This window comes from Prionailurus bengalensis, chromosome A3, assembly GCF_016509475.1.
Source record: "Prionailurus bengalensis isolate Pbe53 chromosome A3, Fcat_Pben_1.1_paternal_pri, whole genome shotgun sequence".
Classification (NCBI taxonomy): Eukaryota; Metazoa; Chordata; class Mammalia; order Carnivora; family Felidae; genus Prionailurus; species Prionailurus bengalensis.
In genome coordinates this window covers 22,665,810-22,689,508 of record NC_057354.1, presented here as the reverse complement: position 1 = coordinate 22,689,508, position 23,699 = coordinate 22,665,810, and the positions used below count along the sequence as shown (strand labels likewise).

General features: G+C 50.5%; 1 protein-coding gene and 1 long non-coding RNA gene across 6 annotated transcripts in view; both read right to left on the bottom strand.

The window, feature by feature from the left end:
- Positions 1 to 9: 9 nt before the first annotated feature.
- SOGA1 (suppressor of glucose, autophagy associated 1) overlaps positions 10 to 23,699 on the bottom strand; it is a 72,981-nt gene continuing 49,291 nt past the window's right edge. For 3 of the 5 annotated variants that reach the window (XM_043602427.1, XM_043602426.1, XM_043602423.1), the window contains 7 exons: positions 19,277 to 19,381; positions 18,166 to 18,333; positions 16,401 to 16,652; positions 15,121 to 15,192; positions 13,787 to 13,857; positions 11,078 to 12,428; positions 10 to 7,040 (listed from right to left, as the gene is read on the bottom strand). In XM_043602427.1, the coding sequence (XP_043458362.1) occupies positions 6,888 to 7,040; positions 11,078 to 12,428; positions 13,787 to 13,857; positions 15,121 to 15,192; positions 16,401 to 16,652; positions 18,166 to 18,333; positions 19,277 to 19,381 (2,172 nt within the window). In that variant the 3' untranslated portion in view covers positions 10 to 6,887. The remainder of the gene's footprint in view (positions 7,041 to 11,077; positions 12,429 to 13,786; positions 13,858 to 15,120; positions 15,193 to 16,400; positions 16,653 to 18,165; positions 18,334 to 19,276; positions 19,382 to 23,699) is intronic. The other 2 variants (XM_043602424.1, XM_043602425.1) reach the window with 2 other exon arrangements.
- On the bottom strand, positions 8,712 to 9,264 carry LOC122496311. Its single transcript, XR_006300761.1, has 2 exons — positions 9,076 to 9,264; positions 8,712 to 8,841 (listed from the first exon to the last, which is right to left on the bottom strand). It is a non-coding gene; the product is annotated as an uncharacterized LOC122496311 (long non-coding RNA).

The window sequence follows — 23,699 nt, the reverse complement described above, 5'->3', positions numbered from 1 at the left end:
GAGGCCAAATCCAAGGAAACTCTTCATATGACATACTTTATTTCCAATCTACAACCATTAAAAACCTTTTGTAAGTTTACACTGTACAGTTATTCTTATGTCTGAAATAAGACACAGGGGCAGGGAGAGCTGGCGGATTGGACCAGTTGTCCTAGCACCCAATCCATCTTGGGAAGGAGCCTTTTGAAGACAGAAGTGGGGAAGAGAAAACAGTGGACAGGAGAGGCAGACAGTTTGGCCCAAGGATGCCCTTGGTCCCTTCCCTCCCAAAGGCCCTTCCCTGGGGGCCCCCCAGGGCCCACAACTGCAGGACCCTCACCAAGAAACCAGGCTGGGCAGGAAGGGGGCTTCACAGTATTGGCAGGTGTTGGGGAAGGGGGGCCAAGGTGAGACGACAGGTTCTGGCTGTCTTCCCCAGCTGCTGGGCGTTGGAGCTGTTTTTTGGCACTGTCTATTCAGTTTCCCTGGAGGTGGAAGGAGGAAGGGGAGGAGCTAGGGATTTAGGATTCTTTCCTTGAGGAGTTAGGTTTTTTACTACATGAAGAGAGGCCATGCTCCTATGGTGAGGTTACCAAGGGATACATGGTGAGGGTGTTTTTCTCCTGCTCCCCCTCCCCCCAAGGACTCATACCTGCTGCCTGGCTAGCACAACCCTACATGGCCTTCTATGAGCAGAGCTGGAACTAAGCCAGAGGCAGGGAAAGGAAAATTATAGCCTTCTTCCTGCCCTCCAGCTTCTAGGAAAAGAAGGACATAGTTGTTTTGTTTGGCAGGGAGGGGTGGGCAGGGAGAGTTCCCAGTCTCTCAGGCATCTAGATGAGATTGGTATTTTCCACCTGTTCCTGGTCTGGGCCAGCCTCAGTCCTTCACCAGGCTACACTGATTGATTGCTAGTGTAGGTCAGCAGTTGACCAACTCCTGTTGTATGAGAATCACCTGGAGGGCTTATTAATAACCCCCAACTTGCTGGGCCCCACAACAGAATTTCTAATTCCAAAGGTCTTGGGTGGGGCCAGTACTTTTTATTTCTGTCAAGTTCCCAGGTGATGCTCCAGCTGCTTTGAGAACCTCCAGGCACCTCATTCTCAGCAACTTGGTGTCCTGAGGCAGTGACAGGGAGCCGGGCCACAGCTGGCAAGGCCCAGCCTTTGAGGCACCAAAATACCCGGGAAGCTTCTGGGAATAGTCTTGTGGTAAGTCCCCTGTGCAGAGAAATAAACTAAGGCACAGAGATCAGAGGCAGAGTAGAGAGAGAGCCAGGATACCAGGGTCCAGTGGAGAGAGGATGGTGATGCAGGATCCCAAAACACAAGGGGTGTTCTGGGGCCCTGAGGATAATCCTGATGCACATCATAAAATCATAGAATGGGGAGGCTCTTAGAACCAGGCAAATGGAGAAGAGGTCTCACGCTTGGACCAGGTCTCCAGATTCCCAGCTGAGGTTCCTCTTCACAGAACAGTTTGGTATCAGAATTGACTGTAACAAAGCATCCAAGCCCTGACTACCTCAGCCCTTCAAGGATGCTTAGAGGAAACCAGAGCTCCTTTCCTTAGGGTCTGGGGTCTCATGGGCTGGTCAAGGGCAAGGAGGGAAGGAAACAGGGCTGATGGGATAAACAAGGGAGGGTCCAAGGAGGGTGAGGAAGAGTAGCAGGCGGTGAGGAGGACCCCTGGGCAAGGGATGTGGGCCCAGCATCATGTTCCTTGAGGTTCTTGGGTCTATGGATTTTGCAAACTTTAAACGCCATTGGGAGGGGTAATTTGTAAAGCCTGGGCGAGGTTCTGCTAGGATAAGCTATTCTGGAGGCAGTGAGGCCCAGGGAAGAGCAGAGAGGATAGTGCGGTGTCAAATGTACAGACAGACCAATGGGTGAATGACCTAGGAAGAGAAGAACCCAAGCCAGGCTACATCTGCTTTCCAAACAAGGCTAGGCAGGACTGAGGAGGGTACAGGAGCCCAGAAGGAGGCATTCAAGTCTGCCCTACCCAACAGTGGACAGTAATGGGGTCCTGAGCCTGGGACAGAGAAGATAATAAGGTTCAAGAGTGGACCTAGGGGATGTCCTGCTCAGCTGGGAGGTCGCTGGGGCCAAACCCAATGTGAAGGGCTGGCAAGGCTAATGCTGTCTGAGGTGTTGGAAAGGTGCCTCCTTTAGTGTGAGAAAACACAAAATAAATAAAGCAGAACCCAAGAAACACCACCAAATGTGACAGCAAACATCAGAGATGGACGACCACAGACACAGGCACTTCCTGGACAGGATGGAAATGTGAGCCTGAGGGGGGCAGGGAGGGGTTGCTGACGTACCAGGGAAATCCATGGCAAGGGAGCCGAGCTGGAGAAGCTGTTCTGGGAGCATTAAGGGATGGGTGCTAAGGTAAGCTCGGGTGTTAAGAGGAACACCTGGCCAAGGGCCAGGGCACTTGGTTTGTTGGTGGGAACCAGCTGAGAAGAGGAGGCAGGAGGAGAGGAGTTTTGGCGGAAGATGGTAACAGAGAGGATGGGCAGGAGGAGGGGTAGTGAACAGACTGATCCCAGAGAGAGGAAAGGGCTCGACCAAGAGCAAAGAATGTCAGGGTGGAGGGGGTCTCATTCACCGCTGGGGATGCAGCACCTGCTGAGAGTCAGGAAACATGGGTCTGGTCCTGTTTAGTTTGACCTTGGGCAAGCCACTCTCTTCTCTGGGCCTGATTTTTCATCTAAAAAGTTGAGGGGGTTTGACACAAAAGGACAGATACTATGTGATTCCATTTATATGAACTACCTAGAATAGACAAATTCATAGAGACAGAAAGTAGAACAGAGGTTACCAGGGACTTGGTGAGGGGGTGGGGAGGTGTTATTGTTCAGTGGGTACAATTTCAGCTTGGGTGATAAAAAGTTCTGGAAATGGATAGCGGTGACCATTGCATGGTTTCGTGTCTGGGTTAGATAGTGGCACATTCTGGGTGTTTTGTACCTACACAAAAAAGCCCCCAGTGGGGCAGTGGGTTTACACAGCAAGAAGGATGGAGTTGGGCCAGGGGATCCGATGGACCCAGGTCCTAGTCGAGGCTCGCTGACTTCCCAGTTAGGGGACTCTGGGATGAGACCTGCACCTCAGTTTCCTTATCTGCACTAACCCATCCTACCAAGGCTGCCTCCCAGAGCTGTCCCTGAGAGGTCTGAAGGAGACGGGGCGGTGGGGGGGGGGTGTGGAGGGGTGGGGGGAAGGAGAGAGGGGAGCAATTTCTAGATAGTAAAGTGCTCTAGGTGGGGTGTGTACAGGATGATGATTATTATGACTGAAGAGGTAGTGGGAGCTTGTGGGGGCTGGTGAGGCTGGAAAGTGAGGGACATTCTGGATGGGAGGGGAGAGGGAGGAAGAGCCTGAAAGCTGGGTGGGCAAGAGGACAACAGGCTGGTGATGAAACCGTGAAAGGTGCACAGGGATGGGTATGATGGAACCATATAGTGGTCAGCGTGTAAGAGGGTCAAGTCTTTGGGCCCTTGACTTTGTCATCTGGAAGAGCAACTGGGAGAGGAGTGTCCCTGGGGGAAGACCAAGAGGTGGGGCCCATTTTGAGTTCACAGAAAGCAAGACCTCTTGGAGGTGGTTTTAAATTGGTCAATCTTTGGTGGGGATCAAAGTGGGAGGAAAACAGGGAGACAAGAAACTGGACACAGATGCCTTGTGCATGCAAGATTTAGGAGCCACTGATGTGCCAACGTGGTCTGATTTTCATTTCAAATACAATCACTGCCACCAGGAGGATCTAGTTTGGCTTTGGGAAGAGGTCAGGCACAGAAAACATGAGGTCATCCAGTTTAGGTCAATCTGGGCAATTGACCAGGTCAATTAGGTCAATCAGGGTCCCCTGTGTTCCCTCCCCAGCCAACTGGTGCCAACACAATAAGCCTAGTGGTCTGTAGGAAATTAGGACCCCTGGGTTCCTTGGGACTTTGGTGGAAGAGAGTGGAGATGGCAGAAAAGGAAGAAGGATAGAGGGAGTCAGGGAGGAGGAAGAGGAGGAAAAAGTTCTGGGAGTAAAATGGCAGAGGAGGAGTAGGAAGGGGGAAAATGAGAAGAAGGGCAGTGTTCCTTCCTGGGTGCTCCAGGGGAATCCCCACTGTGGGTCAGGCAGTTTTCTGCTTTGGGAATGTTACCAAGACTTAAAAGGCATTTGAAGAAACAAACAAACTTAGAAATTACATTCCAAAAGAGTAGAGATTTTACAAACCAACCCCCCACACCCCAAAAAAGAAAACACAACCAGTTACTAATTAAAATGCTAAAAATCAAACCAAACCAATATTTACACATAACATTTTCAACCCCATCAAGCCCCATGTCCAGAGGCTTCTGTAGGAACAGTGATGAGTGACCTTGCACAGTGGCATGCAGGAAGTATTGAAAACCAAGATCTGGAGCCTCTGACACCAACTGGAGGGCCGGGCAGCCAGGCGCTGAGACAAGAGATGGCAAGGACAATCTTGGACGAGGACGATGGTAAGGCTGGGCGGTCCATAAGCCTCAGGGCTCAGGTCTCGCGAGGATTTCTCCCCAAGGCTGGGAGTGCTACCTCCCTGACCCTCCACGGCTTGGGGAGATGGCAGAAGGCCTCTGGTGGCGTGTGGCCTGGTATGAATCCCCTCACCCGGACATAACCTTGGAGGGGCCCCCTGACCTTTTGGGTGGGAGCAGTGGCACCCCAAAGGGGACAGGCTCTTGGCTCCATTGGCCTGCCCACTCTGCCCGCACAAGTCATTATGGCATGAGGAAGTACCTGGTCAGACCGACATGACCCTCACATTCTGCCCATTGGGGATGGATATGAAGGACTTTGGTGACTTGTCCAGGTGACCCTGAAAGGGCAGGACTGGGAGCAGGTGGGAATGCAGAGGTGTCTCCTGAGTCCTGGGGACAAACAAGCAAAACTGCTGGCTTTTGATCTTCCTAAATTCCACAGACAAGTGGCTTTATTCTGGTATTTCCACTCTGGGCCCCCAGCCAGTTGCAGGAGGTCCACGCATCTGCGTGTGTGGGGGCATGTGTGCAACCGAAATGGGTTTACTGGCACCGACAGGGAGGCCAGCTGAGGCCTTTCCCGCCACATTGCAATGAGCCACATGGCAGAGTCTGTCTGATGGCTCAGGCAGCTCACGTGGGACGTGGGCAAGGGCGGGCAGTGGAGCTGGGGCTGGAACAGGGGCCAGGAGAGGCCATAAGGCTAAGGAAAGAGGCTGGTGAGAAGGCTGGCAGGTGGTGAGAGCTGAGGCAGGCTGGCACTCTCAGGTCCTTGTGCAAAGCTGCAATAAACAACATTCTCGAAGTTCAGTCCTGTTTTCCTGTGAGTTCTCATTTGGGGAATTTGGAGAGATAGCCATGCTCTTGACAGAGCCTTAGGAATCTGTGTTTGACTCCTTAAAAAAAGGTTTCTGAGGGAGGGAGGGAAATGAGGGCAGATGGAGAATGTTTGGGAAGTGGGGACGGCGGCCCAGCCCTCCACCCTGTCAGTGAGCGTTTACAGACTGACTGCTGGGGGCCAGCCAAGTACCTAGCAGTGAGTGAAAAGCAGTGCTCTGAGGCCAGATGGTCAGCGGTACTGGGGAGCAAGCTGCAGGGCTCCAGTTCTACCGGCGGGGGGAGGGCCCTCCAAACTTGACCAAGAGACCAGAGCTCAGCTGCCGAGCTGCCTCGTGGGCATGGGGGACCCCATGCCTGTCCATCGTGTTAGAAGTCTCACTTTGTCCCAATGGCAAGAATACATCTCAGAACCTCCAATAAATTACCTTAGGGACTTTGGGGTAAATTAAATTATTAAAATAAAGTAAAACTACCTTAAATATTTAATAGTAAGAAAACTTCAAATAAACAACCGAGGAAATGTGTTTCCAGGCCCCAGTCCACTAGCGTGTCCTGGGGCACTGGCCTCTTGGAGTGCTCCTTGGCCTGGTGTGGCCAGTTGGGAGTCTCTTATTGGGAACATGTCTCCACCAGCCACAGGATGTAAACACAGTGGAGATGTGTCACGCCTCTCCAGGGTGCCAGGGAAAGAGGCCCCCAGCCATCAAGGCAGTGGGTATTTAGGCATTTATCTGTGCACCAGGTCTTGAAACTGACCCTACCTATTTCTGTCTTCAAGGTGTTTCCTGGCAAGGTTGGTGTCCCGTAAGCCACCTTGACCAGGGAGGCAGTTCCAGTGGCTACCCAACCCTGAGCCCCACACTTTTCTACCTCATCTTCCAGTCCTTGCTGCATCCAGGCTATGCACAGGGAGATCCAGGGCTCCAGGATTCCAAGCAGATGCTGGCCCTGGCTACTGCCCTATCATACCCCCTAGAGCCATAGCAATCCAGAGCAGTGGGGCTGGGAGGAGGAAGTGGGGAGGAGGAAGGGATGGGGATGATGCCCACCTCAGCTTCACCAGGAACCCCACGTTGACTCTTACAGCAAAGACTGTTCTTCTCATTGGTGTTTCCTCCCCGTGAAGGAGGACGTGGTTGGCAGGGAACATCTCTGTGAGCCTTTTCCCCTGAGGAGCATGGCCAGAAGTGTATCCTTTCCTTGGCTCTTCTGAGAAGGGGGTTTGGGCAGAACGAGGCAAGTCTCTCCCAATGGATGGGCTCCCAGAGGATCTCTCTGGAACCACTTCCGAAGCCTAGCTGTGGTCTTCCTTCCACTCACTGCCTTCCCCTGGGAAGTCAGAGATCGCCACCCAGCAGTCAGCAGGAGACCCCGCTTTTACCTGGATGGGAATGCTGTTGTCTGGCAGTGGTGCAGCTGCTGTCCCTCCAGGGTGAGACGATGCCGACGGCATGGGCCCCTCGCCTCGTCCCCTCTCCGTTTGTTCCCCTCAGCTATCCAGGGAATGGGCTGGTTGAGGTGGGGAGCACGGCTGCTCTGTCACTCGCTGGGGGGAGCTGCCCTCTCCTCCCCACCCCAGCCGGACTCTGAAGGATGCAGCCTGCACTTGGAAGGAGAGTGGCGGATGGCAGCACGGGACGGCCGGGCGAAGCAGGAAGTGAGAGACTGAGTACTGCAGTCACAAACAGCATCCTAGGGGAAGAGAGGAGGAAGTCGGAAAGAGCCAAGAGGCGCCGGCTACCCAGAGGCTGGGTGGCCAGCTGGGCAAGGAATTTGGACCCAGCCTTGCCTGAGGAACCGGTTCCCAGGGGCTGTGGCCCCTCTCTAGACCAATTCTTTAAAATTGTTTTTCTCCCATTAGAACCATAACAAGTGTTCATAAATAATAACATTCCACAATGTAATCAATTCTGGAACACACAGAGAAAAAAGTAGATGTTATCCGTCAAACATAAGTTCTCAACACATTGCACACCCATACATTTATCAAAATGACATCATCTGCTACAGCATAGTTTGTAACTGCAAAACACAAGCACTTTTCTGTCGTTATGTATATCTAGATTTCCTTCTTCTTAATGGCTATATACTATACATTATTCTACTGAATGGAAACACAGTACCTTAATTTATTTATCCAATCCATTTTTTACATGGCATTTTAGATAGTTTCTAATTTTTTTTACTATTATCAACACACAGGGATAATGGTTAAAAGTGCTGCTATAGAACTAAATTGCTTGGTTCAAATCCTAGCCCTGCCATTTACCAGCTGTGTGACCTTGGATAAGTTACTTAACCTCTCTGAACCTTGATTTCCTTCTCTCTAAGATGAAGGACATGATGCCTTTCCCAAAATGTTGTGAGGGTGAAATCAAATATAACAGGCAAAGCATTTGGCATAGTGCCTACTAAGTACACAATAAATGTTAGCAATTTTTATTAATAATGCCATACATTTATTTATACAAGCATGTTCTCCCACCTCTGTGAATATTTCCATAGGCTACATTCCTAGAAGAACTACTGAGTCAATGGGTAACATGATATTTTACATAGTGAAAAATATCTAGATCAGCTTTAAAATCAACATCCAAAATACCACCTGTGTCTCTTGATATACATGTGGTGATATGGGTGTGATGGTTAATTTTATGTGCCAACTTGACTGGGCCACAAGGTGCCCAGATATTTGGTCACACATTATCCTGAGAGCTTCTGTGAAGCTGCTTTTGGATGAGATTAACCTTTAAATCAGCAAAGCATATTGCTCTCTCTAATGGGGGTGGACCTCATCTAATCAGTTGAAGGCTGGAAGACCAAAAACGCTGACTCTCCCTGAATAAGAATTCTTCCTGCCTGATGGTCCTAGGACTGGAACTACATTAGCTACATGTGCTGTACTGGAATTACATCACTAGCTCTCCCGGTTCTCAGGTTTTGGAGCTCAGACTGGAGCTAAACCATCAGCTCTGCTGGGTCTCCAACTTGCCAACTTATCCTCTAGGTTTTAGGATTCCATAATTATGTATGTGAGCCACCTCCTTATAAAAAAATTCTGTCTCAGGGCGCCTGGGTGGCTCAGTTGGTTGCGAGTCCGACTTCAGCTCAGGTCACGACCTCACGGTCTGTGAGTTGGAGCCCCGCGTCAGGCTCTGGGCTGATGGCTCAGAGCCTGGAGCCTGCTTCCGATTCTGTGTCTCCCTCTCTTTCTGCCCCTCCCCCGTTCATGCTCTGTCTCTGTCTCAAAAATAAATAAACGTTAAAAAAAAAAATTAAAAAAAAAATTCTCTCTCTATACACACACATGTACACAGACACACGTATGTATACACACACACAGTCTATTGATTCTGTTTCTCTAAAGAACCCTAATACAATGAGTGTGTTTGGTCTATGAGACTTCAGTGAGGCATATTTTTATGATATGTTCAGTATGTACATTAAACGGAAAAATTTTTTTAAGTTAAAAAAAAGGTAAGAATTTAAAATACTTTTTTGGGGGCGCCTGGGTGGCTCAGTCGGTTGAGCAGCCAACTTCGGCTCAGGTCACGATCTCGCGGTCTGTGAGTTTGAGCCCCGCATTGGGCTCTGTGCTGACAGCTCGGAGCCCGGAGCCTGTTTTGGATTCTGTGTCTGCCTCTCTCTCTGATCCTCCCCTGTTCATGCTTTGTCTCTTTCTGTCTCAAAAATAAATAAATGTTAAAAAAAATTTTTTTTTAAATACTTTTTTTTTTTAAGTAAGGCCTGCTGGTTCGAGAGTATGAAGAAGTAAAGTACTAACCACATACACTAGAGGCTGTAGAAATTAGGCAAACTCCTTTTTTTTTTATGTTTATTTATTGATTTTGAGAGAGAGAGAGAGAGGGCAAGTGAGGGGCAGAGAGAGAGAGAGAGAGAGAGAGAGAGAGAGAGTCTCAAGCAGGCTCCACACTGTCAGCACAGAGCCCGGCACAGGGCTCAATCCCACAAACCTGAGCCAAAATTAAGAGTTAGACACCCAACAGACTGAGGCACCCAGGCACCCCTGGGCAAAATCTTTTGAAAGACAATTTGGCAAGGTGCCTGGCTGGCTCAGTCAGTGGAGCATGCGACTCTTGATCGGGGGTTTGTGAGTTCATGCCCCATGCTGGGTGGAGAGATTACTTAAAATTAAAATCTTAAAAAAAAAAAAAGACAACTTGGCAATATTTATCAAACGCCTTTAAAATGTTATGTTCTCTTATCCTGTAATCCCATTTCTGCAACTCAAACCTAAGGAAATAATCTGAAATGTGGACAAATGTTTTTGCACCTTGTCCACCACAGCATTATGTATGATAGATAAAAACTAGAAACCACCTACACATACATTCAAACGGGCCAATCACAGCCCATGCCACCTCCCTGCCCTCCACCTACAACCTTTACGGAGTGCACTGCAGGTCATGTGATATCACCCATGTGATATCACGTGATATGGTTAGATCAAGGTGGTACTGCACTCAAGTTAGACCAATCCCAATCTCTTCTTTCTTCTAGTAATCTGAAATTAGACAGAGGGATTTGAGTCAGTGTCTCTTAGATGTAACTAGAAGATGTTATAGAAGCAGAGCTGGGACCATATATGCAAAGGCAAGAGAGAGAGAGACAGGAAGAAAGTAGACATCAGAGAAAACAAAGCTCAAGGGAGAGGAGAGGAAGTCAGAGAAGGTGCTGAGGGCTTCGGGTCCTTATGCCTGGGATCCATAAGATGTTCCAACCATTTCCCTTTCTGGAAAACTAATTTATATGCATTCTTTTACTAACATGCAAATAATCCCTAACCAAATCTGAAATTGATATCTGGGGGTGCAGGGGTGGCATGCGCAGCAAAAGATTCTCAGAGGAAATAGAAGCACTTAGGCAAAGAGTCTTAGGGGGTAGGCTGGGGTGTGTGGGAAAATGTTTAAATTTTTTTTTAACGTTTATTTATTTTTGAGAGACTGAGAGAGACAGAGCACAAGTGGAGGGGGGCGGGGGTAGGGGGACAGAGAGAGAGGGAGACACAGAATCCAAAGCAGGCTCCAGGCTCTGAGCTGTCAGCACAGAGCCTGACGCGGGGCTCAAACCCATGAACCATGAGATCATGACCTGAGCCAAAGTCAGACGCTCAACCGACTGAGCCACCCAAGCGCCCCGGAAAATGTTTAATAACTAGTTTTCCAGGAGCGAGGGGAGAAGCCCTGATTTGGAGCACCTGTCAATTTTCATGGTGTAAATCCTCCTACTGTGGCCGATCTCCAGGTGCTTTACTGCACACAGAGATGCACACAACTGGCTCTCATGAACCAAACACACTGGCTCCATTGGGTTGCAGGAGAGCAGTGAGTACACCTCTTCCCTGGAGGGGATGCTAGCAATTTCTGGTGTGTGGTGGTCAGATAAGTCATGTTCACTAGTTTCTTGTATTCAGACCATGTATCCATCAGGTCTGGGGCCTTCCAATCCCCATTCCTTCCTTCCTTTCTTCCATTCATTCATTAAAGTGGGCTCTACACCCAACATGAGGCTTGAACTCACGACCCTGAGAATAAGAGTCACGTGCTCTACCGACTAAGCCAGCCAAGTGCCCCACTAACCCCCCATTCCAGACCAGCAAAAAGACTTTTTGAAACACACAACCATATTCCTGAGTTTGAAAGCCAAAAGAGTTTGGACGTTAAGTCAACACCCCAGACAAGAAAAAAGAGAAGGCCCTTCCCACCTACCTCATTGGGAAGGACTGTGGCTCCATCTCCATCCCGGGGGACACCATCCTTCCCCACCTGGGGGAGCACCGAGAGTCTGGCCTCCTCGCTGCTGCCTGACTTGGCTGCCTTCTTGTTCAGGATCCTGGCCATGCCCTCTGGCTGATGGTAGCTGGCTGGGGAGAGGGGCTCCGGTTTCTTGGTGCTCTCCTCCCCTGCCGCCGAGGTGGGGCTTGGTGCCCGGCCACACACGTTGCGGAAGAACTCCTGCACGATGCCATACTTCGGAGGCTCAGGCTTGGCCCGGGCCTCGGACATGCCCAGTTTCCAGACAGACTCCGTGCTCCCCGAGTGCTCCACAACACTGAAGAGGCTGGACAGCCCGTCATTGATGTTCCTCAATACAGGGCTGTCCCGGGTGGTGGTGGAGCGGGCCCAGGCGGAGCCATTCTGCTTGCCTTGGTGCAGGTTCCACAGGCTGCGGTCCTTGGCGCTGTCCAGCTTGGACACGGACCGCCTCTGGAGCTTTGGCGAGCCATACTTGGGCGAGCAGCACGGCCGCTCGATGCGCGAGTGCACCTTGTCCAGGGAGGAGGAGATCTGCTTGCTGCGCACCGACACGAGTGACGAGCTGCGAGGTGACCAGCTCTTGCCGTGGAGACCGCTGCGGGGTGGGTCCGTCTGCAGGCCCACGCTGACCGTGCGGATGGTCTGCGTGCCCACACTGGCCAGGCCCACTGTCTGGCTGGACGTGCTCTTCACTTTCTTCTCCAGCGAGCCCGAGCGCATGGCCTGGCGCACGCAGTTGGTGATCTCCTTCATGTCGTCGCTCATGTTGCCAGACATCTCAAAGTCATGCAGGGCTGCCGGGAAGCCGGGCCCTGCCGCAGAGGGGCTGCCCCCCGAGCCTGCGTCCAAGCGCTGCCGTGAGAAGTTGCAGAGCCACCGGCTGTAGGAGCTCTCAGCTAGCCTGTCAGCCTCGGCTGACTCTTTGGGTTTGGCGGTGGTGAAGAGGAAGCCGGGCTCGATGATGATCTTGCCCTCCCTGTCGTGGACCACGGGGACACCCAGGCGCCGGGCCACTGGGGGACTATAGTACACGCGGATACCCGTCTTATCAGGAGCCGTGTAGCTTCGCTGCATCTGCCTCCCTGACGGCTCCTGGCAGCCCAGGGCGCCCAGGCGGTTGCAGTCCCGCGGCGAGAGCCCTGGCTGTTCCTGGGCATCCTTCTCGGAGTCCACCGGCTGGGTGCCCACAAAGGCAAAGGCAGGGTTGTTGGGCAGCTTCTTGCCTCGGGCAGCTTCACCGGCAAGGTAGGGGGAACAGTCGAGCAAACTTTCAAACTCAGACATGGACGAAACAGATTTGGTCCTAGGAGGAGCAGAGGAGGAAGAGCGAGGTTAGTGGAAGATAATGGAAAGAGAGCAGGCACTCTGGTCTTCTTCGCTGGTCCACAGCTGGGACCACGACCGTCCTGCTCACGTCTTGTGGAAGACGCTATCGGTGCTCTGCCCCACATCGCCTCCGCACCCACACCTACACACCCAACACAGCACACTCCGAACACCTGCCATTCTCCACCAAAGGGCTTTTTTCGTGACTGCAAGAGCACACTTGGCCTCCATGCAGAGGAAGCTACAAATATCACAGAGTTTTGCCCCTACACACAGCCCCCAGCAAACAATGGGTGGGAGTTGGTAGCTCAGTACCCAGCCTCCTTGCTCTTCGGACAGGTGACTCTGAGCTGCACGTTCCACTCGGGCTCCCAGGGGTCCTCAGCGAAACTGAGCTTCGGTTGTCCGCGGAATGACAACATCCCCCTTTGTTGGCTGCCTTCCCTTCCTTGTGTCACTTCCAGTGTTTCCTAAAATCCCTTCCCAAATAAACGACCTGCACTCAAATCCTTGTCTCAGGATCTTTGAGACAAGTTCTCAAATCCTGTGTTTGCTTTTGGGGGAACCCAAATAAGATGCCATTGAACCTCTGGCACCTGTGTTGCCTGACGACCTCCAGTGTCAGGTGCACATAAATGCATCTCAGAGGTCAGACCATTCGGCCCTCCAGGGACTCTAGGTGACAGGTGCTACGGTTCCCACTCGAGTGAGATGGGAAGGATCACCCAAGGTCGCGTTCCTAGAAATGGCACAGCTGGAATTCAAGCCCCACATGCTGACTCCGGAGCCCACCCTCTTACCCTGGGCCTGACTGGCTTGAGGTTCCTCTCATGGCCCAGATGGGGTTCTGTTGCTCTCATTCTATTCAGGGTTTTGTAACGGTGGAGGAATGGCCCTGATAGCCCCAGGATCTCCCTGGCCACAGCTCAGGGCTGGGCCCAGAGGAAACTGCTCAGTAATCCCAGGAATAGCCCAGCCTGGTTCCCCTAACTCCAGACACAGGAAGGAACCCCAAGAGGAGCTGAAAATTTCTTTCCCAGCTAGGATGTCCCAGGTTTTCATACATATCCACATATCCACAATCAAACAAACAAGAAAAATCAAGGGCTGGAATTCTAATTGTCCCAAGCTTCCTGGCTTCTCAGTGGCTTCAGTTCCATAGAAACCACATCCCAGGGCTCCATCAGCTCTGCTGAGGTGCTGTGGTGGACACATGGGGCAAGGGAAAGAAGACGGACAAGGAGTGGAGCAGGGAGAGGGCCTGAAGTGTTGGACAGGAGAGGGGCTGCAGGGCAGGGCAGGGCAGCGCAGGGCAGGGGGAGGGGATGCCAGCACCTTTTTAAGGCGGTTCCCCCAAGCTCAGCTTCAGAAACCCCCTCCTTGTCGAGGATCTTCTCACTCCGCGTCTGTCAAGGAAGAGAGGCAGGAAAAGTGAGTTCTGGCCACCAGCACACCAAGGGAAGGTGACAGGAGGTCGGTGTGGGAGCCGACCCTGGATCCCACGCCTGAGTCTCCTCTTGTAGAGCAGGAGTGAGGTCAGCACCGGTCTGGAATCCCTGTTGGTCAGTTTCTGGCTACAGGGCATCTATCACTCCCTCCATAGGTACGTGATCCAGGCTTGGTCAATCAGGGATCCAAGAAAGAACCCTGGGAAAGAGTCTTTTTAGAAGTTATTCTGGGGGTGCCTGGGTGGCTCAGCCGGTTAAGGTCTGACTTCGGCTCAGGTCATGATCTCACAGTTTGTGAGTTCGAACCCCATGTCAGGCTCTGTGCTGACAGCTTGGAGCCTAGAGCCTGCTTCCGATTCTGTGTCTCCTTCTCTCTCTGCCCCTCCCCCACTTGTGCTCTGTCTCTATCAAAAATAAATAAATGTAAAAAAAAAAAAGAAGTTATTCTGAATGTGGTGGCAACAACAAAGCACCCAACAGCCAACGTTCAGCTAGCAGTGATAGCAGCGGCCTGACGTTTCCTGCTCAGGGCTTGTCTCACCCTCATTCCAGAGCAGGTCCCCTGGGACTTGCACAAGTTTTCAGAACCTGCGTCACCAGCCCTCTTGAGCCCCAGTCAAATCCTCTCCTGCCTCAGCTCCCCACAATTTTGTCGCTTACAACCAAATCCCCTGACACACCACTTCCTCGGGCTGTCATGAGCAAAGAGCCTGTATGCCCACTGTTTCCTTACTCAGAATATTGCTATGTGGACAATGCACCTGAGGCTTAAGCAAATGTCACCGACGTGACCTAACTGGTCTCCACAAAGAGGGCTGGGCTACAGCATAGAATGTGATTCTCATTTTACCACTGAGGTAACTGGAGCCCAAGCAGGGAAGGATAGAGTGACTTGCTCAAGATCACACAGCTCTTAGAGGCCTTGCTTTTCAGAAAGGCACAGCGACACCAAAGAGAGGGCAAAGGCCTGGCCAAGAACACGGAGAGACACCCAGCCTCTCTCCCAGGCATGGAAGGATGACACTGCCAGGGGGCTCCTCACAAGTCCCCAACCACTGGCTGGAACTATGGGGTAGAGATGCCAGGATCGAGGAGCCCAAAGTGCAAGGGTATGACCTGTGAGACAGAGTTAGCATCGTCCCTGTCACCTCTCCCACATGCGAGGGGCTTCGCAGTGGAGCCAGGAGCCAAGAGAACATGGATGGCCTGCTACCCCCTCACCTCTTTCCAGCTGTTGTCCTGCTTCTCCAGGTCTGAGTGCTTCAGGACCCAGGGGTCAGCAGCCTTCTGTAGCTGGGCAAGGGTAAAGAGGGTGGTCAGTGGCGGGTAAAGCTGGTGAGCGGGCCCTAGCTCTGTGCAGGCCACTCTGCAGGCTCTGCTTGTAGCCCGGAGGACCCAGTCATGGGCTAGGAGACATCTTCCCAGTGGGCAGCGGCTCCGCGCCACCAAAAGGTGGATTTGGAAAATGGCCATGAGAGCAGCCACTTACAGGCATCCTTAGCCCATCATTCTATACGGTAACCGCTGTCACTGCTACGCTAATTCATGCTGCAATTCCTGGACCAGCTAGGTCAGCTAAGCACCAGCTGGATGACGTCAGAGTGGGGGCCCCATACTGGGCATGCTAAGCAGCAGGGAGATGGAATGAGTGGACTGACCTCTACACTCTGCTGTGAACGGCTCTTTATGAAAGAGGCAAACAAATATAAACATACGTATCTTATGATTCCATCACTGATTCAAAAAAGAAAAAAGATCTTGGTCATGGGATCAAGCCCCACTGTCAGCATGCAGCCTGCTTGGGATTCTCTCTCTCTCTCTCTCTCTCTCTCTCTCTCTCTCTGCCCCTCACCTCCCCGCAAAATAAAGAGACAGTTAAAATAAATAAATAAAGATTTTTTTTTAAAAAGATCTCTGTGAACATAAATTTAAGTAGCAAGAAAGGGAAGAAGTGGGTTGGCGTATGATTTTGCAATATTTGGGTCTTATATAAAGATGATGTCCTGATTTACGTAATTAAAATAAAAAGTAAAACAAAGGAAAAAGTCAAAATAAAGAATGGCGCGTAGCAGCCTGGTAGGTGGCAGCTGGGTGCATGATGTGCACCGTACTGGGGCGCAATGGCCAATGATGGTTTTTCCCATCCCCCTCTTTTGGTCAGAGGACTCTAACTTTCTCAAATTCGGAGGGCTCTAGGGGTAGGCACGTGACTTACAACTGGCCAATCAGCCTTATGGAAGAGGAAAACTCTCTATTGCCAGTGGTAAGCTGTAAAGAGATGAGTACACAACTAACAGTAACCATATTTGGTGACAGCTTGCTTAGGAATAAAGCACAGAGGAAAGCAAGCCTGAGAGACTGTCAGACGGATAGACCTAGCGCCTTCTGCATTCTCTGAGCACCTGGATCCAGCTATAACTGAAGGAGATCCTAGCCCCGGACTTTTCCCACAGTGAGTCCCCGCGGTGGCTGGAGCCAGCTCGGGCTGGGACAGGCCTCACCTGGCTCAGGCGGTTCTGCAGCTCCTTTACCTGCTGCTCCACCTGCTGCTTCTCACCCTGAAGCCGCTCCACCAGCTGCAGCTTCTCCTGGCTCCAGTTGCGCTCGCTGATCTGCAGCTGCCTCGTCAGCTCCATGACAGCGCTATAGGACTCCGCCAGCAGGTGCTGCTGCTCCTCGCGCTCCCTCTGTAGGGCTGCCTTCCAGTCGGGCCCTGCCCGCTCCCCAGCCCCCTTGCCAGCCTTCAGCTCCATCTGCAGCAGAAGGAAGAGCAAACTGGGTGTCTGGCACCAGGAGACCCTGCCTCTCTGCCCTGAAGACCCCTCACCTGCTGACCCCCTACTCAGAACTAAGCCCTCCTCACAATCAAGGCTTGCAGGGACCTCTTTCCATGCCAAGCTCTGTGCTTCCCAAGCATTGTCTCAGTATCCTCATGAAATCTCAACAAGACAACTACCTTTTTTGATATTATAGAGAGGAGAAAGAGGTTCGAAGAGGTTATCTGGCCCAGGTCACATAGCTACAAAACAGCAGGGGTTCCTGGTTATTGCTTCTCATATTTCATCAACTCTCACAACCGGTCTGGGTTTATGGTGAGTGCAGGACACGCACCCAGGATCACAAAATGAATGTGTGCAGCAATCAGCCCAGAGTGATGGCTTTCGTGGCACCAAGACTCAGGGTGGCAGGAGGTAAATATGCAGCCTCAAGCATCAGTGTACCCCAAGTCCCCCAGGCTGTGGTCTCATATGTTAACCCCCATAGGGGCCAATCCACTTCCCAGTGTGCAGGGGCACTTGGAATGGCTGGGTTGTGGGGGGTCAGCAGGAACAGTGAAATGTGCAGACAGGGCAGGAGCTGTGAGCTCTGCAGGGAGGGTTAGGAGGAAAGAAGGGTGGCACCGGGAAGCCAGAAGTGCGTGAACCCTGGGAAGAAGGTTGGGGTCATGGTAATGAGAAGGCAGGAGGAACAGAGAATTGGGAGAAAGGTCAGGTCTGCTGCCTATTAGCTGGATGATCTTGGGAAAGAAATTTAACCCCTCTGTGTTTGTTTCATTACTTGTCCAGCAGAGATCATCAGTGTGCACACCCCCAAGGGGCCCACGATGCCCAGGAAGGCAGCCTGCAGCAGGGACAGGCTTGGGGAAGCTGGGACCTGAAGAGTCATGACAGGTGGGGGTGGTGGTGGTGGTGGTCACGACAATCTCTCTGAGTGGGAGGAAACCCACCCTCTCACTTTTCAGACCACAGGAGGGCAACAACTTGCCTCCGGGCACACAACAGAGACCACAGCTCCAGGGCTCCTGGTTAAGGCTCCTTTGATCTCCCTGCGCTGTGGGGAGGGGAGTCCCCCAGTTTGTGGGGAGGAAGCAAAACAAAGCCAGGTAGCAAAGGATTAAGGGGATTCTTATGAGGAGAGGTGGGAGTGAATGAATACATCAGGGAGAAGCCCAGCCATGTGTGAAGGCCGTCACCAGGTGCAGACAGGCATTTAAGCATCTGGCCTCACTTGTGAACCCATGGTGCAACAGAGGTGCCTATGATGTCCCGAGCCCATGTGTCAGTCCTTCACATTCCTTCCCTGGCCCAATGATCCCAGGCTCCAGTGTTTCTGGTACCCTTGCTTTATGATTCCAGCCATGATCTTGCCATCCCTGGGCCACGAGAGGAAGTGAAGGGGTTCCTATGCTCCCAGATCTGACAGCTGTGAGGGTTTAGATGAGGGAGGAACAAAGGGGGAAATGTCTCTGGCAGGTGGGGGACTCACCTGGGCAGTATGGCTCTTCAACTCTGCCCGCTCTGTCTCCCAGGTGGCCTTGGCCTTGGCAAACTGTTGCTGAAGTTCAGTCAGACCACGGCGTTCATCCCGAAGTAGCCAGCACAGCTCCTTCAGCGTCACCTTCATGTCAGCCAGTGTCTTGATATACTCATTGGGCTGCAGATGGGGGCAAGGCCTGGGTCAGGAGCTTCGAAGGCATGGGAAGGGGAGCCTGGGCTGGGAGCACTCACCCAGAGTCCAGCCCAGGACTCTACCTGGTCTCGAGCAAACCGCATGACCTCCCTAGGTCATCTCACCCATAAAATGGGCATGACAAGCCCAGCCATGGCCTGACATGTTCCCCAGCCTCACATAAACAAAAACCCCCGAGGCTACAGCAATTATTGTTCAGCCTAAATGTGAGGTGGGCCTTGGCTTCTTTGAGCTTCTGTAGAGTCTAGGCCCTGAGTCTTTCTCCTTGCCCAAGATCTGCTTGTCTAACCCATCATGGGCCAGATGGGAAATACGAACTACGCAGCCTCTTGACTGCCTGACTCAGTCCCAACCTTTTCTCCTTGGTCAATGACCTGTTTCCCACCTACCCACGCTCACTGTGTATGAACCTGGGAGCCTGACCCCATTGCTCTCTCTGCCCCATGGCTTGATTTGACGGTTCCTGACTCCAGACCACAAGGCCTCTCTTCATATGACCCTCCAACTTGATGTCCTTACCTTCACTATGTACATCCCGAGCCTCAGCCAATCCCAGAATACCCTGCCACACCTTTGCGCATACAATTCTCTCAGTCCAAAAGGGCCTTTTCCCTTCTCTATTATGCTAGCTCCCATTCATCCTTCAAAACCCACCACCTATTACCCCTTCTCTGTGATCCACACAGAATTAACTGCTCTCTTACATGTGACCACACAGTCCATCATCTGTCACTACCCTGGATGACTCATAAACCCCGTAGCACTAAGCATCTGGGGCAGTAAACAGGCAATAATCCTCTGAAGCTTTAGTACCCCATACAAGACAGGTCAGAGAAGGTGGCAGGAAGTGATCGCTAAATACACGAACCATGGGCAGGACAGGACTGGGAACAGGCTGGGAACGCACCGTGTTTTGGGTCCAGCTGTCCCCTGTACAGGTCTTGTTATCTGAATGCTGGGCATTTAATTCTTCTTCCTCCATTAGCAGGTACAGCTCCTTCATGCTATTTACCTACATTCAACGGAGGGTAGAAGGGTATCATGCTTGGGAGTCTCACCGTCGGGGGAAGGGATTCAGGCTAGCGGCCCCAATAGAAAGGGTCTTACACAGTCAGGTAGGAAGAAAGAATGGGGGTTTATGGTTCAGGATGAACTACTCTAGTTCAACACCGATTTCCCAAATTTTAACTTCGGCTATTGCTCACCACCTAGGCCTAAGAGCACACAGCTGGAAACGCAGGCCGTTGTGGCCTTCTCTACCACCTCTTCTGGCTCAGGGGCCGTGACGCATCCCTGAGAGCTACTCAGAATTAACCACGTTGTCAGGCTGGGTCAAGGTAGGCCCTGTGGGTGCAATAAAAGGACCATGGGCACCCCCATAATTATAGATAAAGCCAACCAAAGGTTTGGGTGGACAGAGGGAGCCATCCTGGTTTGCTGTGGATGGATTTGGGGCAGAAGTCCAGCCAGCCAAGGAGACCAGGGTACTAGGTTCAGGATGGGAATGACGCAGAAGGAAGCCAGCTTCTGACTGGGGTGCTCACCCATCATTCATTCATGTATCCACTCACTGATTCGACAAATATTTATTGAATACCTATCATGCGCCAGGCCCTTTGTTCAGAGCTGGGAATATATCAGTGAGCAAGACAGACAAAAGCCCTTTCATTTCCAGTAGCAGGAAATCAAACAAATAAGTGAAATGTATGAATGTCATTAAATGTTTGGAATGTCACATGGAGATATGCCATGGAGAAAGAGAACAAGCAAAGGATTTGGGATGTGGTGCGTGTGGGTGGTCAAGGAGGGCCTTAGAGAGATGTGGATATTTGGGCAACGCCCCGAAGGAGGTAAAAGAATAAGCCACGTGAACCCCTGCAGGTTAGGAATTCTAGGGAAAGGGCACAGCAAATGTAAAGGCCCTGAGGTGGGAACACGTTTGTTTGAGGGAAGCAAGAGAGGCAGGGAGGAAGTGAGAGAGGTACAGGGAACGAGGCTGGCTGACCAGGCCAGGGACTTGTAGGGACTTTGGCTTCTGCTCTGGGTAAAACGGGAGCCAGGGGAGGACTGTGAGCTGAGCAGTGATGCCAACCTGACTTTCAGTTTCATGAGATCACTGCAGCAACAGAACCCCATTTCACAAAACTGCAGGGGATGCCATCCACACGGAATATATGCCACCTGAATGCAAGATGCTCAGCTCGTATCCTTCTAAATGCAAGATACTTGGTGGAAGACTGCAAGGGCAGAAGCAGGGAAACCAGGTAGGAGGCTGCAGTGACAATCCAGGCAAGAAGTGACGGTGGCTCAGCTGGGAGGGATGAGAGGGAGGGTAGAGTGGCTGGGTCAAACTCTAAATAAATACATTCTGGATAGATTCACAATGTGCCAGAAAGGCCATTTAAGCCATGTGCCTGGGTAAGCTCCCCAAGGGAGTAAATGTAGGTAAGGGAGAGATGTGACCCAAGGGCTGAGCCTTGGAGACTCTGACATTAAGAGAGGTCAGGGAGAGGGGCGCCTGGGTGGCTCAGTCGGTTGAGCGTCCGACTTCAGCCAGGTCACGATCTCGCGGTCCGTGAGTTCGAGCCCCGCGTCAGGCTCTGGGCTGATGGCTCGGAGCCTGGAGCCTGCTTCCGATTCTGTGTCTCCCTCTCTCTCTGCCCCTCCCCCATTCATGCTCTGTCTCTCTCTGTCTCAAAAATAAATAAACATTAAAAAAAATTTAAGGAAAAAAAAAAAAAAGAGAGGTCAGGGAGAAAAGAAGGGTCCAGCCAAGGAGATGGAGAAGGAACAACCAGTGAGTGAGGTAGAAGGAAACCCAAGAGAGTGTGATGTCCTAGAAACCAAATGAAGAAGGGTTTCTAGTGTCAGGACAGGCACTGAGGCTTGCAAGTATGTGAGGGAGAGCAGGGCCTGCCTGAACAAATACCTTATTCTGTCGCTGGTCACGAGTATCTAAACATACAGACTTCGGTTGTCTGTACACACAGGTGCACGATTCTTTCTCTAAAATCCTTGGGGTTGGGTGGGCTTGGAATTCAGAATGAAAGGGGATTTAGAAAGAGAATGTGGTACCTACACTGTATATTGTACAAATGAACTGCCCCAGTCGGGTCTGGTGTAACACTCTATGCTCAAGCACACTGATGTTTCCTCTATAAACATATGAATATTACCATGAAATTGGATAAATAAAGGTTTTGCTGCCAATGAATGTCAGGCCCATTTTTCCCACTGAGTTCCATGCAATAAAACATAGCTCTCAGAGCTTCTGGAGTTCAGAATTGAGGCAAGGAATCAACGATCTTTATCTAATGATAATTATCTCTGTATCATAGCATATTTGTAAAGATGAAATGCAATAATCCACCTAAAGTAGTTAACACAGTACCCAGAACACCATACTCAATACCTGTGGGTTTTTATCATTCACATGTATAATTCTGCATTATACAGAATGGACATATATATTCTTTGAGGGTATGAATGTATAGCAAGCTTATTATTTATATAGTTATATGCATATGTTTATACATATTTCTACACATGCACTTCATATAATATTTATACGTGTGTATATATCTATTTTTACAATGTATGTAGTTATGTTTGTACCTTTTAAAAATTTTTTTAATGTTTATTTATTTTTGAGAAAGAGAGAGAGAGAAAGAGAGACAGAGTGAGTGGGGGAGGGGCAGAGAGAGAGGGAGACACAGAACTCGAAGTGGGCTCCAGGCTCTGTGCTATCAGCACAGAGTCAGATGTGGGGCTCGAACTCACGAGCCGCGAGATCATGACCTGAGCCGAAGTTGGACGCTTAACTGACAGAGCCACCCAGGCTCCCCTAGTTATGTTTATATCTTATTAATTATGTCTATTTCAGTAAATGTATGTATTTCTCTTAATTACAGGTACATAAATTATTTCATTTTCTATGCTTACCTTTTTAAAATTTTATTTCTCTTTTTATTTTTTAATGCTTATTTATTTATTTTGAGAGAGAGAACATGTGCATGCAAGCAGGGGGGAGTGGCAGAGAGAGAGAATCCCAAGCAGGCTCTACGCTATCAATACAGAGCCTGATGAGGGGGCTCAACCCCATGAACTGTGAGATCATGACCTGAGCCAAAACCAAGAATCGGACACTTAACCGACTGAGCCACCCAGGCACCCCACATTATTATGTTTTTTCTAAAGTAAGTTTCTGTTTCTCTTTGTTAGTCTAGCACATGGAAATAACTAGAAAGATTTTTACCAAATATGGAGGATTTGCCTGAGACAAATTGACTTAAAATATAGGCTATGTGGCCTCCAATTCATTTTGTAGGGTGTGGGGGAGCATCTAACTCAGCAGCCAAAACTGGGCTTCAGATAAAATCAATATGGTGGTTAAAAATAACTCAATATGGGGCGCCTGGGTGGCGCAGTCGGTTAAGCGTCCGACTTCAGCCAGGTCACGATCTCGCGGTCCGTGAGTTTGAGCCCCGCGTCAGGCTCTGGGCTGATGGCTCGGAGCCTGGAGCCTGTTTCCGATTCTGTGTCTCCCTCTCTCTCTGCCCCTCCCCCGTTCATGCTCTGTCTCTCTCTGTCCCAAAAATAAATAAAAAAACGTTGAAAAAAATAAAAAAAAAAAAAAAGTCAATATGGACATGCCTGGGTGGCTCAGTTAGTTAAGTGTCTGGCCTCAGCTCAGGTCACGATCTCGCAGTTCTGAGTTTGAGCCCCATACCAGGCTCTGTGCTGACAGCTCAGAGTCCGGAGCCTGCTTCTGATTCTGTGTCTCCCTCGCTCTCTGTCCCCACCCCCATTTGCGCTTGCGCTCTCTCTCTCTCTCTCTCTCTCTCTCTCTCAAAAATAAACATTAAAAAAAAAAAAGCCAACATGGTGGTTCCTAAAAATATTATAAACAGAACTACCATATGAACCAACAATCCCATTTGTGGGTACATATCCAAAGGAAATGAAATCTGGATCTCAAAGAGAAATCTATACTCTCAGGTTCATTGCAGCATTATTCACAATAGCCAAGATACAGAAAAAACATAAGTGTTCACAAATGAATGGATAAAGAAAACGTGTGTGTGTGTGTGTACACACACAATAGAATATTATTCAGCCATAAAAGAGAGGAAAATTTTGCCATTTTTGACAACATGGATGGATCTAGTGGACATTAATGCTAAGTGAAATAAGTCAGATACAGAAAGATAAATACTGCAAGATCTCACTTAAATGTGGAATGGAAGACAAGCCCAACTCATACAAGCAGCAAGCAGAATAGTAGTTGCCAAGGGAAGGGAAGTGGGTGGATGGGGAGATGTTGGTCAAAA